The 17,942-nt window shown below is 43.2% G+C and overlaps 1 protein-coding gene across 1 annotated transcript in view; it reads right to left on the reverse strand.

Moving 5' to 3' along the window:
• The window catches only part of LOC121553928 (plectin-like), a 131,396-nt gene that overhangs the window by 2,319 nt on the left and 111,135 nt on the right, over positions 1-17,942 (reverse strand). The window contains 7 exon segments of the mRNA XM_045211666.1: positions 31-443; positions 445-1,014; positions 1,017-3,131; positions 3,134-3,606; positions 3,609-3,786; positions 3,788-10,905; positions 12,912-12,975. Of these exon segments, the coding sequence (XP_045067601.1) occupies positions 31-443; positions 445-1,014; positions 1,017-3,131; positions 3,134-3,606; positions 3,609-3,786; positions 3,788-10,905; positions 12,912-12,975 (10,931 nt within the window).

Below are 17,942 nucleotides of genomic sequence, written 5' to 3' on the forward strand. Positions count from 1 at the left end.
GTTGTTGTGGTAATGGTTGTTTTCTCTGACTTTGTCTCAGGTGGTGGTGTACATGTTGTCATTGAAGATGTTGTGGTTGTTGTGGTGGTAGTCTTTTGTTGAATAATTGTTAGTATAATCTCCATGAAGCGTTCAATAGTGATTGCTCCAGATTTAAACTGCTGCACAAGCTCTCTCCTTCTCTCCTCTGTGATGTATTTTGAGTAGAGGAGGTCCCATAGAGACACTTTCTGTCCTTGGAATTTGCCTCCGGCCTTAGTTGTTGTCATAGCCTTTAGAATGGTCTTGGTTTGCTCATCAATGAAGAAGTAGAACTCTCCTTTCTTGACGATTACGAGTAAGCTAAGGCCAGTATCTGGGTCTCTCACACACCTCTCCACAAGCTGCAGGTAGGTGAGGTTCTCTTGTGTGTTGGGGTCAAAAAAGCCCTTGGTGTCATCGTCCAGGGTCATCGAGGATCTGGTTCATTTCCTCATCAAAGTATCCTCTCTGGTACGCCACCTCTACTGGCACTCTATGACTGTACACTGGATCGACGATTCCACCAGTTGCAATCTGTGCCTCAAGAAGGCGAATTCCATGGTCCTTGACAATTAGATCCTTTTTCAAGGCCTGGAACAAGGAAATAGTGTTTCCTGTGTAGGGATCTTTGTATCCAGTGACTGCCCTCTCTGCTGAAAGCAGTTTGTTCTTCCACTCATTCCCAACTAAACCTTGAGCGGCTGACTCTTCTACAGAGAGCTTCTTGTTCTTCACTGGGTCAATGACAAATCCAGTGGCAGCCTGAGCCTCCAGCAGAACCAGAGAGGTTCCAGGAGTCAGAAGACCTTTGGATTTGGCCTCATAGATGCTCATGGTCTGTTTGGTGGACTGAACATATACACCTGCAATGCTATTAGTTCCCTCCAAGTACTTGCGTACTGAGTCCATTTCACTCACTTGGTTCACTGTGACTTTTCCTGTATTGAGGTCTTCATAGAGTTTCTTGTCAATGATTTTTTGAGACAAGCAGCTCAGCTAGCGGTGACATTCTTCCTGATACCATGGAAGCTTGTCTCTGTGGTTGTTGTGGTAATGGTTGTTTTCTCTGACTTTGTCTCAGGTGGTGGTGTACATGTTGTCATTGAAGATGTTGTGGTTGTTGTGGTGGTAGTCTTTTGTTGAATAATTGTTAGTATAATCTCCATGAAGCGTTCAATAGTGATTGCTCCAGATTTAAACTGCTGCACAAGCTCTCTCCTTCTCTCCTCGGTGATGTATTTTGAGTAGAGGAGATCCCATAGAGACACTTTCTGTCCTTGGAATTTGCCTCCGGCCTTAGTTGTTGTCATAGCCTTTAGAATGGTCTTGGTTTGCTCATCAATGAAGAAGTAGAACTCTCCTTTCTTGACGATTACGAGTAAGCTAAGGCCAGTATCTGGGTCTCTCACACACCTCTCCACAAGCTGCAGGTAGGTGAGGTTCTCTTGTGTGTTGGGGTCAAAAAAGCCCTTGGTGTCATCGTCAGGGTCATCGAGGATCTGGTTCATTTCCTCATCAAAGTATCCTCTCTGGTACGCCACCTCTACTGGCACTCTATGACTGTACACTGGATCGACGATTCCACCAGTTGCAATCTGTGCCTCAAGAAGGCGAATTCCATGGTCCTTGACAATTAGATCCTTTTTCAAGGCCTGGAACAAGGAAATAGTGTTTCCTGTGTAGGGATCTTTGTATCCAGTGACTGCCCTCTCTGCTGAAAGCAGTTTGTTCTTCCACTCATTCCCAACTAAACCTTGAGCGGCTGACTCTTCTACAGAGAGCTTCTTGTTCTTCACTGGGTCAATGACAAATCCAGTGGCAGCCTGAGCCTCCAGCAGAACCAGAGAGGTTCCAGGAGTCAGAAGACCTTTGGATTTGGCCTCATAGATGCTCATGGTCTGTTTGGTGGACTGAACATATACACCTGCAATGCTATTAGTTCCCTCCAAGTACTTGCGTACTGAGTCCATTTCACTCACTTGGTTCACTGTGACTTTTCCTGTATTGAGGTCTTCATAGAGTTTCTTGTCAATGATTTTTGAGACAAGCAGCTCGCTAGCGGTGACATTCTTCCTGATACCATGGAAAATTGTCTCTGTGGTTGTTGTGGTAATGGTTGTTTTCTCTGACGTTGTCTCAGGTGGTGGTGTACATGTTGTCATTGAAGATGTTGTGGTTGTTGTGGTGGTAGTCTTTTGTTGAATAATTGTTAGTATAATCTCCATGAAGCGTTCAATAGTGATTGCTCCAGATTTAAACTGCTGCACAAGCTCTCTCCTTCTCTCCTCGGTGATGTATTTTGAGTAGAGGAGATCCCATAGAGACACTTTCTGTCCTTGGAATTTGCCTCCGGCCTTAGTTGTTGTCATAGCCTTTAGAATGGTCTTGGTTTGCTCATCAATGAAGAAGTAGAACTCTCCTTTCTTGACGATTACGAGTAAGCTAAGGCCAGTATCTGGGTCTCTCACACACCTCTCCACAAGCTGCAGGTAGGTGAGGTTCTCTTGTGTGTTGGGGTCAAAAAAGCCCTTGGTGTCATCGTCAGGGTCATCGAGGATCTGGTTCATTTCCTCATCAAAGTATCCTCTCTGGTACGCCACCTCTACTGGCACTCTATGACTGTACACTGGATCGATGATTCCACCAGTTGCAATCTGTGCTTCAAGAAGGCGAATTCCATGGTCCTTGACAATTAGATCCTTTTTCAAGGCCTGGAACAAGGAAATAGTGTTTCCTGTGTAGGGATCTTTGTATCCAGTGACTGCCCTCTCTGCTGAAAGCAGTTTGTTCTTCCACTCATTCCCAACTAAACCTTGAGCGGCTGACTCTTCTACAGAGAGCTTCTTGTTCTTCACTGGGTCAATGACAAATCCAGTGGCAGCCTGAGCCTCCAGCAGAACCAGAGAGGTTCCAGGAGTCAGAAGACCTTTGGATTTGGCCTCATAGATGCTCATGGTCTGTTTGGTGGACTGAACATATACACCTGCAATGCTATTAGTTCCCTCCAAGTACTTGCGTACTGAGTCCATTTCACTCACTTGGTTCACTGTGACTTTTCCTGTATTGAGGTCTTCATAGAGTTTCTTGTCAATGATTTTTGAGTCAAGCAGCTTTCGCCAGCGGTGACATTCTTCCTGATACCATGGAAGCTTGTCTCTGTGGTTGTTGTGGTAATGGTTGTTTTCTCTGACTTTGTCTCAGGTGGTGGTGTACATGTTGTCATTGAAGATGTTGTGGTTGTTGTGGTGGTAGTCTTTTGTTGAATAATTGTTAGTATAATCTCCATGAAGCGTTCAATAGTGATTGCTCCAGATTTAAACTGCTGCACAAGCTCTCTCCTTCTCTCCTCGGTGATGTATTTTGAGTAGAGGAGATCCCATAGAGACACTTTCTGTCCTTGGAATTTGCCTCCGGCCTTAGTTGTTGTCATAGCCTTTAGAATGGTCTTGGTTTGCTCATCAATGAAGAAGTAGAACTCTCCTTTCTTGACGATTACGAGTAAGCTAAGGCCAGTATCTGGGTCTCTCACACACCTCTCCACAAGCTGCAGGTAGGTGAGGTTCTCTTGTGTGTTGGGGTCAAAAAGCCCTTGGTGTCATCGTCAGGGTCATCGAGGATCTGGTTCATTTCCTCATCAAAGTATCCTCTCTGGTACGCCACCTCTACTGGCACTCTATGACTGTACACTGGATCAATGATTCCACCAGTTGCAATCTGTGCCTCAAGAAGGCGAATTCCATGGTCCTTGACAATTAGATCCTTTTTTCAAGGCCTGGAACAAGGAAATAGTGTTTCCTGTGTAGGGATCTTTGTATCCAGTGACTGCCCTCTCTGCTGAAAGCAGTTTGTTCTTCCACTCATTCCCAACTAAACCTTGAGCGGCTGACTCTTCTACAGAGAGCTTCTTGTTCTTCACTGGGTCAATGACAAATCCAGTGGCAGCCTGAGCCTCCAGCAGAACCAGAGAGGTTCCAGGAGTCAGAAGACCTTTGGATTTGGCCTCATAGATGCTCATGGTCTGTTTGGTGGACTGAACATATACACCTGCAATGCTATTAGTTCCCTCCAAGTACTTGCGTACTGAGTCCATTTCACTCACTTGGTTCACTGTGACTTTTCCTGTATTGAGGTCTTCATAGAGTTTCTTGTCAATGATTTTTGAGTCAAGCAGCTCGCCAGCGGTGACATTCTTCCTGATACCATGGAAGCTTGTCTCTGTGGTTGTTGTGGTAATGGTTGTTTTCTCTGACTTTGTCTCAGGTGGTGGTGTACATGTTGTCATTGAAGATGTTGTGGTTGTTGTGGTGGTAGTCTTTTGTTGAATAATTGTTAGTATAATCTCCATGAAGCGTTCAATAGTGATTGCTCCAGATTTAAACTGCTGCACAAGCTCTCTCCTTCTCTCCTCGGTGATGTATTTTGAGTAGAGGAGATCCCATAGAGACACTTTCTGTCCTTGGAATTTGCCTCCGGCCTTAGTTGTTGTCATAGCCTTTAGAATGGTCTTGGTTTGCTCATCAATGAAGAAGTAGAACTCTCCTTTCTTGACGATTACGAGTAAGCTAAGGCCAGTATCTGGGTCTCTCACACACCTCTCCACAAGCTGCAGGTAGGTGAGGTTCTCTTGTGTGTTGGGGTCAAAAAAGCCCTTGGTGTCATCGTCAGGGTCATCGAGGATCTGGTTCATTTCCTCATCAAAGTATCCTCTCTGGTACGCCACCTCTACTGGCACTCTATGACTGTACACTGGATCAATGATTCCACCAGTTGCAATCTGTGCTTCAAGAAGGCGAATTCCATGGTCCTTGACAATTAGATCCTTTTTCAAGGCCTGGAACAAGGAAATAGTGTTTCCTGTGTAGGGATCTTTGTATCCAGTGACTGCCCTCTCTGCTGAAAGCAGTTTGTTCTTCCACTCATTCCCAACTAAACCTTGAGCGGCTGACTCTTCTACAGAGAGCTTCTTGTTCTTCACTGGGTCAATGACAAATCCAGTGGCAGCCTGAGCCTCCAGCAGAACCAGAGAGGTTCCAGGAGTCAGAAGACCTTTGGATTTGGCCTCATAGATGCTCATGGTCTGTTTGGTGGACTGAACATATACACCTGCAATGCTATTAGTTCCCTCCAAGTACTTGCGTACTGAGTCCATTTCACTCACTTGGTTCACTGTGACTTTTCCTGTATTGAGGTCTTCATAGAGTTTCTTGTCAATGATTTTTGAGACAAGCAACTCGCTAGCGGTGACATTCTTCCTGATACCATGGAAGCTTGTCTCTGTGGTTGTTGTGGTAATGGTTGTTTTCTCTGACGTTGTCTCAGGTGGTGGTGTACACGTTGTCATTGAAGATGTTGTGGTTGTTGTGGTGGTAGTCTTTTGTTGAATAATTGTTAGTATATTCTCCATGAAGCGTTCAATAGTGATTGCTCCAGATTTAAACTGCTGCACAAGCTCTCTCCTTCTCTCCTCGGTGATGTATTTTGAGAAGAGGAGATCCCATAGAGACACTTTCTGTCCTTGGAATTTGCCTCCGGCCTTAGTTGTTGTCATAGCCTTTAGAATGGTCTTAGTTTGCTCATCAATGAAGAAGTAGAACTCTCCTTTCTTGACGATTACGAGTAAGCTAAGGCCAGTATCTGGGTCTCTCACACACCTCTCCACAAGCTGCAGGTAGGTGAGGTTCTCTTGTGTGTTGGGGTCAAAAAAGCCCTTGGTGTCATCGTCAGGGTCATCGAGGATCTGGTTCATTTCCTCATCAAAGTATCCTCTCTGGTACGCTACCTCTACTGGCACTCTATGACTGTACACTGGATCGATGATTCCACCAGTTGCAATCTGTGCCTCAAGAAGGCGAATTCCATGGTCCTTGACAATTAGATCCTTTTTCAAGGCCTGGAACAAGGAAATAGTGTTTCCTGTGTAGGGATCTTTGTATCCAGTGACTGCCCTCTCTGCTGAAAGAAGTTTGTTCTTCCACTCATTCCCAACTAAACCTTGAGCGGCTGACTCTTCTACAGAGAGCTTCTTGTTCTTCACTGGGTCAATGACAAATCCAGTGGCAGCCTGAGCCTCCAGCAGAACCAGAGAGGTTCCAGGAGTCAGAAAACCTTTGGTTTTGGCCTCATAGATGCTCATGATCTTTTTGGTGGATTCAATTCTTACTCCTGCAATGCAATTTGTTGCCCCAAGGTACTTTTGAATACATTCCAATTTGCCAACAGTCTCTTCAGTAACTTCTCCATGGATAATCTGAGTAAACAGTTCCTTTGAGATTATTTTTGACTCATAAAGCTCACTTGCTGAAACCTGCTTCCTCAGTCCTTTGAACTTGATTTGTTTTGATGTCACTTCCTGTATTATTATGATGACTATTTCTATTATCTCTTTCATTGTCGATGATCTTGTCTTGTATTGTTTCAAGAGCTGCTCTCTCTTTAGTTTTGGAATGTATTCAGAGATTAACACATCCCACAGTGACACTTCTTTGTCTTCAAATTTACCTGCATTGATGACCACAGTTTTGTCTTTGAATTCCTGTTCTGTTTGTTCATCGGTGTGAAAGTCATATCCACTTTCTTCATGTATTGGTAGGAGTAAAAGTCCTGTCTGAGAATCCTTTTCACACCTCTCTCTTAGCTGAAAGTATGTTAGGTTTTCCTTGGTTATGGGGTCTAAGAATCCTTTCGTGTCATCATTTGGATTAGACATTGCTTCACTTGTTTCTTCATCAAGGTAGCCTTTTTTCATGGCGACATGAGCAGGTATCCTGTAGCTGTTGACTGGGTCAATTATTCCCCCTGTTGCAATTTGTGCTTCCATCAGATGTATCCCATGGCCTTTCTCGATCAGATCTTTTTTCATGGCTTCAAATAAAGATATTGTGGTATCTGTGTATGGATCTACATATCCAGTGACTGCTCGTTCAGCTGAGAGTAGTTTTTCATGTATTTCTAGTCCAATTAGTCGTTCTCTTGCGGCCTCATCAACAGATAGATATTTGTTCTTGATTGGATCGATGACAAACCCTGTTGCAGCCTGAGCCTCAAGCAGTATCAGTGCAGTACCAGGTGTTAGGAGACCTTGCGTCCTTGCCTCATAAATGCTCATTACTTTTTTGGATGGAAGAATCCGGACTCCAGCAATACTTCCTGTACCCCTTAGATATTGCTTCACAGATTCCAGTTGGGTCACTTGTTCAAGAGTTACATTTCCTTCCTCCAAACTCTTGAAGGTACTGGCATCAATTATGCTTGATTTCAATAGTTGTTTTGCAGAGACTGGCTTTCTCAAACCTATTGTTGTTTTCAGAGTTTCATTCTTCTCCAGTTTTGTAATGGTGGAAATGACCAAAGTGATTATTACTTGTATGGTTACCTTCTTTGTTCTGTATTTATCAAGGAACTGGAGTCTCTGATCATCAGTAAAGTATCCAGAGTGAATCAAATACCAAAGAGAGACTGTCTTTCCTGAATAACGCCCTACTGAAATGCTAACAGTTGTCTTTTCAAACTCCTGCTTTATCTCAGCGTCTGAGTACATTTTCTCAGTTTTATCCTGTGTTTTAGTTTTGTCCATCAGTGGCAGAAGAAGCAGACCCGTCTCTGGGTCCTTTATGCACTGCTCCATCATTTCCATGTAGGTCAAGTTTGCTTGTGTCCTTGGGTCAAAAAATCCCTTGGTGTCATCACTGGGATCTGTCAGGATTTGATTAAGCTCTGCATCAAAGTATCCCTCTCTGTAAGCAACTTCAAGGGGCAAATGAAGACACTTCAATGGGTCAATGATGCCACCTGTTGCAATCTGGGCTTCAAGTAAACGAATGCCATGCTGCTGTAGGATCAGATCTTTTTTCATGGCTTGGAAGAGTGAGATTTTTTTATCAGTGTAGGGGTCTGTGTAGCCAGTTACTGCCTTCTCTGCTGATAAGAGCTTTTCGAACAGTTCTGGGCCAATTACCTTCTCTTTCAGAGCCTGGTCCACAGTCAGTTTCTGGTTATGAAGAGGGTCAATGATAAAGCCTGTGGCAGCTTGTGCTTCCAGAAGAGAGAGCGCAGTACCAGGAGTCAGGACGCCCTTTTTCTTGGCCTCATAGATGCTCAGTTTTTGACTGGAGGGTTGGAGTATCACCCCGGCTACACAGCTGTTTCCTCTCAGATAGGTTCTAACAGTGTCTATCTTCATTATATCCTTGTTGGTCAGTTTCCCTTCAATCAGACTTTTGTATGTCTTTTCGTCCACAATTTCCAACCTCAAAAGGTCCACAACAGAAACATTCCCCCTCAGACCCTCAAAGTTCAGACCAGCTTGCCACTTTATCTCCTTGCTTTCAATGATTTCCAGGATAATTACAATGATTTCCTTGATTGTGATCATCTTTGACTTGTACAGTTTTAATAACTCCTGCCTTTTGTCCTCACACAGATATTCAGAGTTGATGAGATCCCAGAGTGTTACATGCTTGCAGCTGAACCTGCCATACTTAACAGTGACATTTGTAGCTTGGAAAGTCTCCTTTATGTGATCTTGTATGTTGACTCTGTTGCTTTTGCCTTTGAGGGGCAGAAGACAAAGGCCTGTGCTTGGATCAGTGACACACCTGGCCATGAGCTTCAGGTATGTGAGGTTTTCATGAGTGTTGGGGTCAAAGAAGCCCTTTGTGTCATCACTTGGATCATCAAGAATCTGATTCATTTCCTCATTGAAATATCCCCTCTTGTAGGCTACATGGACAGGAATACGATGGCTGTTAAGAGGGTCAATGATTCCTCCAGTGGCAATCTGTGCCTCCAGCAGACGAATTCCGTGGTCTTGTAAGATGAGGTCTTTCTGCATGGCTTGGAACAGAGAGATGGTTTTGCCAGTGTATGGATCTTTGTAACCAGTCACTGCTTTCTCTGCTGAACGCAGCTTTCCATGAAGGTCAGGCCCCACTATGTTTGCCTTCACTGCCTCATCCACTGAAAACTTTCTATTGGCAATAGGGTCAATGATGAAGCCTGTTGCTGCTTGAGCTTCCAGTAAAATCAGTGCAGTTCCTGGCATCAGCTTTCCCTTTCGTCTGGCCTGGTAGATTGTCATGATCTGAGAATCAGGAAGCAAAACACCTGCAATGCTGTCTTTCCCTTGTAAGTACATTTTAACAGTTTCATCCTCTGTGACCTCCTTCACGGTCTTCTTCCCCTTGTTGAGTTCCTCCAGGACATTCTCGCTAATGATATCTGCCTCTACCAGCTGCTTTGCTGTGACAGTCTCCCGGATTCCTTCGAAGACAACGTTGGTTGTTTTCACTGATTGCTCTATAACCTCCATAATTTTTCTGATGATCATCTTCATTGGAAGGTGTCCCTGCGTGTATTGCCGAATGATGTCTTGCCTCTGATGTTCGTTGAAGTACTCTGACATCACCAATTCCCAAAGGGATACAATCATTCCCATGTACTTCCCACAAGTCACCCTCACTCTCACTTCTTTTAAGTTAAGTTTGGTTTGATAGTCGATGAAATTATGATTCTGACCACCTGACTGTTCCATAAGAGGAAGCAGGCAGAGTCCAGTGGCTGGGTCGATGACACATCGTCCCATCAGCTGAAGGTACGTCAAATTTTCCTTTGTGTTTGGATCAAAGAATCCTTTGGTGTCGTCTCCTGAGTCTGCAAGTATTGTATTCATGGCTTCATCAAAGAAACCTCGCTTGTAGGCTACGTCCACAGGAAGTCTGTGACTGTTGATGGGATCAATTATTCCTCCTGTGGCGATTTGAGCTTCCAGTAAGCGAATCCCATGCTCCTTCACGATTAGGTCCTTTGACAGTGCCTGAAACAGGGATATTGTTTCACTTGTGTAAGGGTCTTTGTATCCCGTGACTGCCCGCTCAGCCGAGAGCAGTTTAGCATGGTAATCAGGGCCCACAACTTTGTTTTTAATAGCTTCGTCCACGCTGAATTTCTTGTTTTGAACAGGGTCAATCATGAATCCAGTGGCAGCCTGTGCCTCAAGAAGAACTAGTGCTGTTCCAGGCATAAGAATGCCTTGCTTCATGGCTTGATAGATGCTCATTATCTGATTGGATGAGAGCATAGCTACACCAGAGATACCCCCTTTACCTTCCAGGTACTCTTTCACAGTCTCCATGAGCATCACATCCTGAGTGGTTGTTTTGCCTTTCTGCAAGTCGTCATAGGTCTCTTTGTCAATTATGTTTGACACCAGGAGTTCAGTGGAGGAAACCCCCCTGCGCAGGCCTTTGAAGGTGATGCAAACTGGGAGCAGCAGTAAGCCAGTGTCAGGATCCACCATGCATTTCTCTATCAGATGTGGGTAGTTGAGATTTTCTTGTGAGTTTGGATCATAGAACACTTTGAGCGCTTCAATCTGGTCAGAGAGTAAGCCTTTTTCATAGTGTCCCTTCTCAATCGCTAAGTACACTGAAACATATTTCTTTTCAACAGGGTCAAATAGGCCTTTTGTGGATATCTGTGCCTCAAGCAACCGGGATCCATAATCTTTTGGAATAACGTCCTTTTGTATGGCTTGGAATACAGATATTTTTTCATTTGTATAAGGATCTATGTAACCATCAATGGCTCTCTCTGCAACAAGGAGTTTTTCTCTCAACTCAGGTCCAATTATTCCTTCCTTGACAGCTTCTTCTACTGGAAGTTTCCGGTTATTGATAAGGTCTATGATTCCCTCAGTGGCAGCCTGGGCCTCCAACAGGGCCAACGCTGTGCCAGGCTTCAGTAGACGTTTCTTCATGGCCTGATATATTGTTATCTTCTGCTTAGTCTTCTCCAGGAAGACTCCAGCTACTGCACCGGTGCCTTGTGCATGGTCATTTTCATTCCCTTCCATGTCTTTAGTGATCGACTCCATCTTGACTTTCAAATCTGTGTAACGACATAAAGAATCATTGTTTTAAATAGGAAAAGCACTTTACATTTGAGTTTGCTTGTTACAGGTTAATGGGGATAATTTGATGATAAGGCCAAACGGCCGATACATAATCTTAAACAAAGTGATACTGGCAAGAGAAGGTTTTCCTTTTCTTTTACAATATCAGGTTGCAAAGGTACATTTTCACTTAGAAATCTTTAGTAATAGGTCATGTTTTATCAATGATTTACTCTGAAGAATGGCTTCCGTTTATTTGTTTGCTTATGCTGTATTATTTCATATCAGTTTCTTGGCATTAACTTTCTAAAACATCTTGACTGGGCTCATATGCCTGATGTTGCAGTTGTTTGCAGGTATAAATAAATGCAATTTTAAATCAGTAAAATTTAAATGAATTTCATTAATGAAGTGAAGACTATATTTTTGTCTGGTTGATTGTGGATTTTAAGATGTAATATGATTTTAGTTAATTTCCTGCAATAACTAGAAATGAAATGGACCACAACTACAGTCAGTGTAACATTGTGAAATGTCTTTATTTGCTTAAGCATTCTAAGACAACTGTTGGAAAGGTGTAGACTTAAAATGGAAATACGGGGGAACTATAAAACCTAAGAGCACTTAAATGGATCCTGGGACTAAACACCTCCCTCTGCAACTGGATCCTGGACTTCCTGACGGGCCGCCCCCAGGTGGTAAGGGTAGGTAACAACACATCTGCCACACTGATCCTCAGCACGGGGGCCCCTCAGGGGTGTGTGCTCAGTCCCCTCCTGTACTCCCTGTTCACCCATGACTGCATGGCCAGGCACGACTCCAACACCATCATTAAGTTTGCCAACGACACAACAGTGGTAGGCCTGATCACCGACAACGATGAGACAGCCTATAGGGAGGAGGTCAGAGACCTGGCCGTGTGGTGCCAGTATAACAACCTCTCCCTCAACGTGACCAAGACAAAGGAGATGATTGTGGACTACAGGAAAAAAAAGAGGACTGAGCACGCCCCCCTTCTCATCGACGGGGCTGTAGTGGAACAGGTTGAGAGCTTCAAGTTCCTTGGTGTCCACATCACCAACGAACTATCATGGTCCAAACACACCAAGACAGTCGTGAAGAGGGCACGACAAAGCCTATTCCCCCTCAGGAGACTGAAAAGATTCGGCATGGGTCCTTAGATCCTCAAAAAATTCTACAGCTGCACCATCGAGAGCATCCTGACTGGTTGCATCACCGCCTGGTATGGCAACTGCTTGGCCTCCGACCGCAAGGCACTACAGAGGGTAGTGCGTACAGCACAGTACATCACTGGGGCCAAGCTTCCTGCCATCCAGGACCTCTATACCAGGCGGTGTCAGAGGAAGGCCCTCAAAATTTCGTCGTGACACGTCACAAGGTAACTTACCGCGTCAGAGGGGTCCGTTTTTTCATATTTTCTCAAATACTATTACCATGTCAATCAACGCATGAATAAAAACGTAGTTTACACCCTGGATTTTGATGCCAAAACAGTCGCTACAGTCCTATTAGTTTTCATTGCAGCCTCGTTTAAATGCCGCGGTTACGCAAAATGTGTACGGAACAGTGTTAGTTACCAGTATTTACCATCTATCTGATCAAAACCTTGACATTACTGTCTTATTGTTTGGAAGACATAATGGGGTTACAGGATCTCAACATCATGTTCTAAGTTGTAAGTAAGTAATAAATATAGAAGCAAAGTTATTTGGGCTTCGTCCCAAATGGCACCCTATTCCCTATGTAGTGCACTACATTTTTTGTGCACTTTATAGGGCAGGGGTATTCAACTCTTACTTTACTAGGTCCGGAGCCTGCTGGTTTTCTGTTCTACCTGATAATGAATTGCACACACCTGGTGTCCCAGGTCTAAATCAGTCTGATTAGAGGGGAACAATGAAAAAATGCAGTGGAACTGGCTTCGAGGTCTAAAGTTGAGTTTGAAGGATGGGGTTCCATTTTGGACACACCCTTGACATACAGCCAGAGGTATATTTATCTCTAGAGAGGTAGCTAGATTGTGTGCCGGACAACATCACTACAACCTGTGGGAGTAGAGAGGGTGTTTTTCATGCAGGGTGTGGATAAACATTTCTAACATTCAAAACGTGGTCTCCATGCTATTTTCAGGAATGCATTAGACTACGCATCATTATCTATGAATATTAGCTAGCTGTGTCTTGCATGATTAGGCAGCAGGTGAACTGTCGTGTAGTAGGCTCTGTAAAATGAGGACACAATGGGTATAATTAAGGGTAAGTTTACTCGGCAAGCTTAGCACTCCATCACAGCATACATCCTCAGCACTTGCATACTCTTCTCCGTATCTAAAATCCTGTTTTCCTTGTACTTCCGTTCTGTGTCAGAATCAGAGTACGTGAGCGGAGTGGAACTGGAGCGAAGCGACGACCGGTGCATGCCCAATTTGACTGGAGCATGGCAATTTCGCTCCAGTAGCGCTCACTTCACGAGCTCAGGGCATGCATTTGTAGTCTACTTGTGTGCTGCTATAGCCCCTTGCTTTAGGTACTGTCATGGAGTTCGCTAAATATTTTCATAAAGAAACTGATAAAACACACAGGTGCTAAATCAAGGTGACTTACAAAGATGAGGACCAAGAGCAAGTGGTGATGTAGTGTGCACAACTAAAGAATCATAAAAGACACGTATCCCAAAAGCATGCTACGTACACATGCTAAAAGAAAGGAACGAGGTGGGTAGATAACTAAGTGTGTCATTGTAGCAAAGTATTTAAACAAAAAATCAGATCTCTTAAATGTATTGTTCATTTTCATTCTATTATCTATACAATAGGCCATAATAGATTTTTCCCTAATAGGCCTGGCATATTCCCACATTCAAGGAGCTTTCTGTTTTGATTGGGTTATTTTGCCTCAAAACCTTTAGGCCTGCCTATATATATATATATATATATATATATATATATATATATATATATATATATATAAACTCTGCATCTCTGCCCAGCCTGGCAAGAGTGGCCAAAAGGGTGGCTCTGTAAGTGTGAAGAGGATATTCTCCGCTGTTGGCCATCTCTCCAGGCACCATCGCATGAGCCTATAGCCACAGACTGGCCAAACTCGTGTTTCTAAAAATGAATTCTAAAAATGAATTCTAAAAATGAATTCTAAAAATGAATTCTAAAAATGAATTCAAAGGCACCAATAAGTCGTTTTTCGTTTAATTTGTATTTCATTCTAAGTAAGTCACAGCCTATATGCACAATTTATAGAATATTATGAATTAATACAACTAAATGTTGTTTAAATGCTGAGGGCTTTATGTCCCTACCAGCCTATTGTGTCTCACTCGCAAATGCCTTGAAATAATTGAAATAATGTAGCCTAAAAAATTCATTTTCGTTCCTTCTTAGGCTCTCTGTATGGCTCCTGACCTATTTAGAGTGTTTATATGCTGTTTAATATGACATGTAGCCTATTTGAAATTACGTTCGCTTCGTACATTCACCTTTTCATGTTTATTAAAATACTTTTCATTCAAATCGATATGGTTTGGTTTCAATACTTAAAAACCAATTGGTAGGTCCAGGTAGTCACAAAATTAAGATAGGTGTTGGTTAAATTGTGATTTTAATGAATGGTGCGAATTCGGAGCGACAGTTTTTTTTCCTGTGAATGCGAAGCGGTTTTTAGCAGAGCGGTAGGAAAGCACACTGGAGCGGTGAGCGGGGTTTCCAACTGCTCAACTCCTCTCACATGCTTTGGTCAGAATACGTAGAATAAAATACCTGTATGTCTCTAGTGGTAGACTTGGATAGTGCAGCAGAACACAACATGACCCATGCCGTTCCATGCAATCATAGATGTATTTGTATGCTTGGCTTTCTAGATTCCAGGTTACTAACATGTAAGACCAAAAGTTGTTCATGTTATTCAGAGGCTCTACTTTACTCTCACATTGAGTGTCATGTCATGAGGTAATAGCTTAGTGAGATCTGACCTGACCCCTGAGCCCACTCAGACACTCTTGACACCCATTCCAAATGGGAACTACAAATGTGGCTCATGCGCACCGTGCAATAGTACTACAAAAACATCCTTCTTCAGACACCCACATACAGGTAGAAAAATCCCTGTTAGGGGTATCATCTCATGAGAGAGAAAGAGAGTAATCTATCTCATCACTTGTACATCTGCGAAAGCCTAAGTAGGACAAACGAAAAGACAATTAAAGCAACGCATAGCTGAACACCGCAGCTCAATCAGGTGTAAGAACACTGACTATCCAGTAGCAGCCCACTTTGTTGAAGCTAACCATCTCATCTCCTCCCTCAAATACACAGGCATTGAGCATGTTGCTCTACCAAGGAGAGGAGGTAACATCGAGATCCTACTACTACAGAGGGAGGTCTACTGGATATCCTATTTAAAAACATTGACCCCTAGTGGTCTGAATATTGACTTAGATCTCAGCCCTGCATATGACCAATTATATTTTCTGTGAACAGGTCTTGTAAATGAATGTATTCTTTCTACAGCTTATCAGCGTACACCCAATATGTTCCCCCTGTTGATGATGATTATTATGCATTATGGTTGAACCAAAAGATTACATTTAACAAAAACATTTAATGAAATTGGAAATATTTAAATATATAGGTGAAATTAAATGAAACAATGTATGTTGATGCTAATGATAACAATGGCATAATATATTCAATATGTTGTGGGCTATTGTCTTTTAACAGTTTCACTCAATTCATTCTGATCAATCTAGCAATTACGACACACCCCTCACTATTTTCATTGGTTGCACTAATTGCACTGTTTGTCTACAGAACCTGGTTCAAGCATTCATGACATTACCCTGAAAAAGGCACGGTGATGCTGAAACGTTGGTGGTTTTTTACCCAAGAAATTCCTGGGAGGTTATACATATTGAGTGTGCAACTCTTAGTTTTAATGGCTTACAGTTTATTCCCTGTTAGTCAGCACCTCTACACTAAATAATATGATCTGGGTGTGCGCCAGCTCATGCTTTTTATATGTCATGAGGTAAAACATGCATAGACAATAAAACACACTCCTCCCTTAGACAAAAAAACACGCTTTTCCCTTTGTTCTATGGGTCAGTGACATTATTGTTACTGGGTTAAAGGTTGGCAGCAGCGTTCTTGGCTGTCTTCACTGACAATCTGAAATGGTCCACCCACACAGACAGTGTGGTGAAGAAGGCACAACAGTGCCTCTTCAACCTCAAGAGGCTGAATAAATTATATATAAGGTCCCACAGTTGACAGTGCATGTCAGAACAAAAACCAAGCCATGTCGAAGGAATTGTCCGTAGAGCTCCGAGACAGGATTGCGTCGAGGCACAGATCTGGGGAAGGGTACCAAAACATTTCTGTAGCATTGAAGGTCTCCAAGACCACAGTGGCCTCCATCATTCTTAAATGGAAGAAGTTTGGAACCACCAAGACTCTTCCTAGAGCTGGCCGCCCGGCCAAACTGAGCAAACAGGGGAGAAGGACCTTGGTCAGGGAGGTGACCAAGAACCCGATAGGCACTCTGACAGAGCTCCAGAGTTCCTCTGTGGAGATGGGAGAACCTTCCAGAAGGACAACCATCTCTGCAGCACTCCACCAATCAGGCCTTTATGGTAGAGTGGCCAGACGGAAGCCACTCCTCATTGGAGTTTGCCAAAAGGCACCTAAAGACTCTTAGACCATGAGAAACAAGATTCTCTGGTCTGATGAAACCAAGATTCAACTCTTTGGCCTGAATGCCAAGCTTTACGTTTGGAGGAAACCTAGCACCATCCCTACGGTGAAGCAAGGTGGTGGCAGCATCATGCTGTGGGGATGTTTTTCAGCGGCAGGGACTGAACCCGATGGAACATCTCTGGAGAGACCTGAAAATAGTGTGCCAGGGGCTGTGGCATTACCACCAGACCAGTCAGGCAACTATATCTGTCATCTGATAAGTAACAATGAGGACCACCTATCTGAACATGTCTTTCAATAGCCGCAGTATCTGCAAGACCTCAGCGGGAAAAACTGGTTGCAATAACATCATTCCAACCTGATTTCGACGAGTTGTAATGACATCATTTCAACTAGCTTTGCCTGCTGGGACTAGTCTGACGGAAACCACAACACACTCTTATCTGTCAGCAGCTACCAAAGGGAGGTTACATTTTATTGAATGGGCTATTCATTGCAGCAATTGTTTAAATTGGTTATCGCTCTTTATGCAAACAATTGAATATACCATACACTATTGGATGTTCAAAACCATTTTAATGCATGAGCTTATCATGCCATGAAGCCAAATAAGTAATACATAATAAAACTGTAATGTTTTCTTTCAAGCCATGCTCCATCAACACAATGCTTAGCATATTTTGAGTTTCTGTAATACACATCATTTCTATTTGTGACGCTCAAGGTGCGGGTTAATTCCAATGAGGGAATTTGGTTATTTTTATTTATTTTTATTTAACTAGGCAAGTCAGTTAAGAACAAAATCTTATTTACAATGACGGCCTACACCGGCCAAACCTGTACGGCACTGGGCCAATTGTGCACCGCCCTATGGGACTCCCAATCACGGCCAGTTGTGATACAGCCTGAAATGCAGTGCCTTAGACTGCTGCGCCACTCGGGGTAAAATGCTATGTGCATGTAGGTTGGAAATCCAAAGCATTGCTATGTCATTTCCTTCACTGTCCTGTTTTGAAATCATCCTAGTAGCACACGGAAGGAAGCATAAGATTGTTAATGTCCTAGGTTTTGGTTGGTCACGTGTACAGTACTAGTCTAGACGTGTAATAATGTCACAAAGAATGGGTCCCTGAGTAGGTGTAATTAAAATGTTTGCACAGAAAGTTTCGGTATCACTTTACTTGCTCATTCATGTTTATGTTTTAGGAATTTCCTGTGTGATCTAATTTCCCCCGATGTTGTGCACAATTTGTTTATTGTTTGGCAAACAACTGCACATTTAGATATCAGGACGGTGAGGATGACGTT

The sequence above is a fragment of the Coregonus clupeaformis genome, chromosome 38 (assembly GCF_020615455.1).
Source record: "Coregonus clupeaformis isolate EN_2021a chromosome 38, ASM2061545v1, whole genome shotgun sequence".
Taxonomy (NCBI): domain Eukaryota; kingdom Metazoa; phylum Chordata; class Actinopteri; order Salmoniformes; family Salmonidae; genus Coregonus; species Coregonus clupeaformis.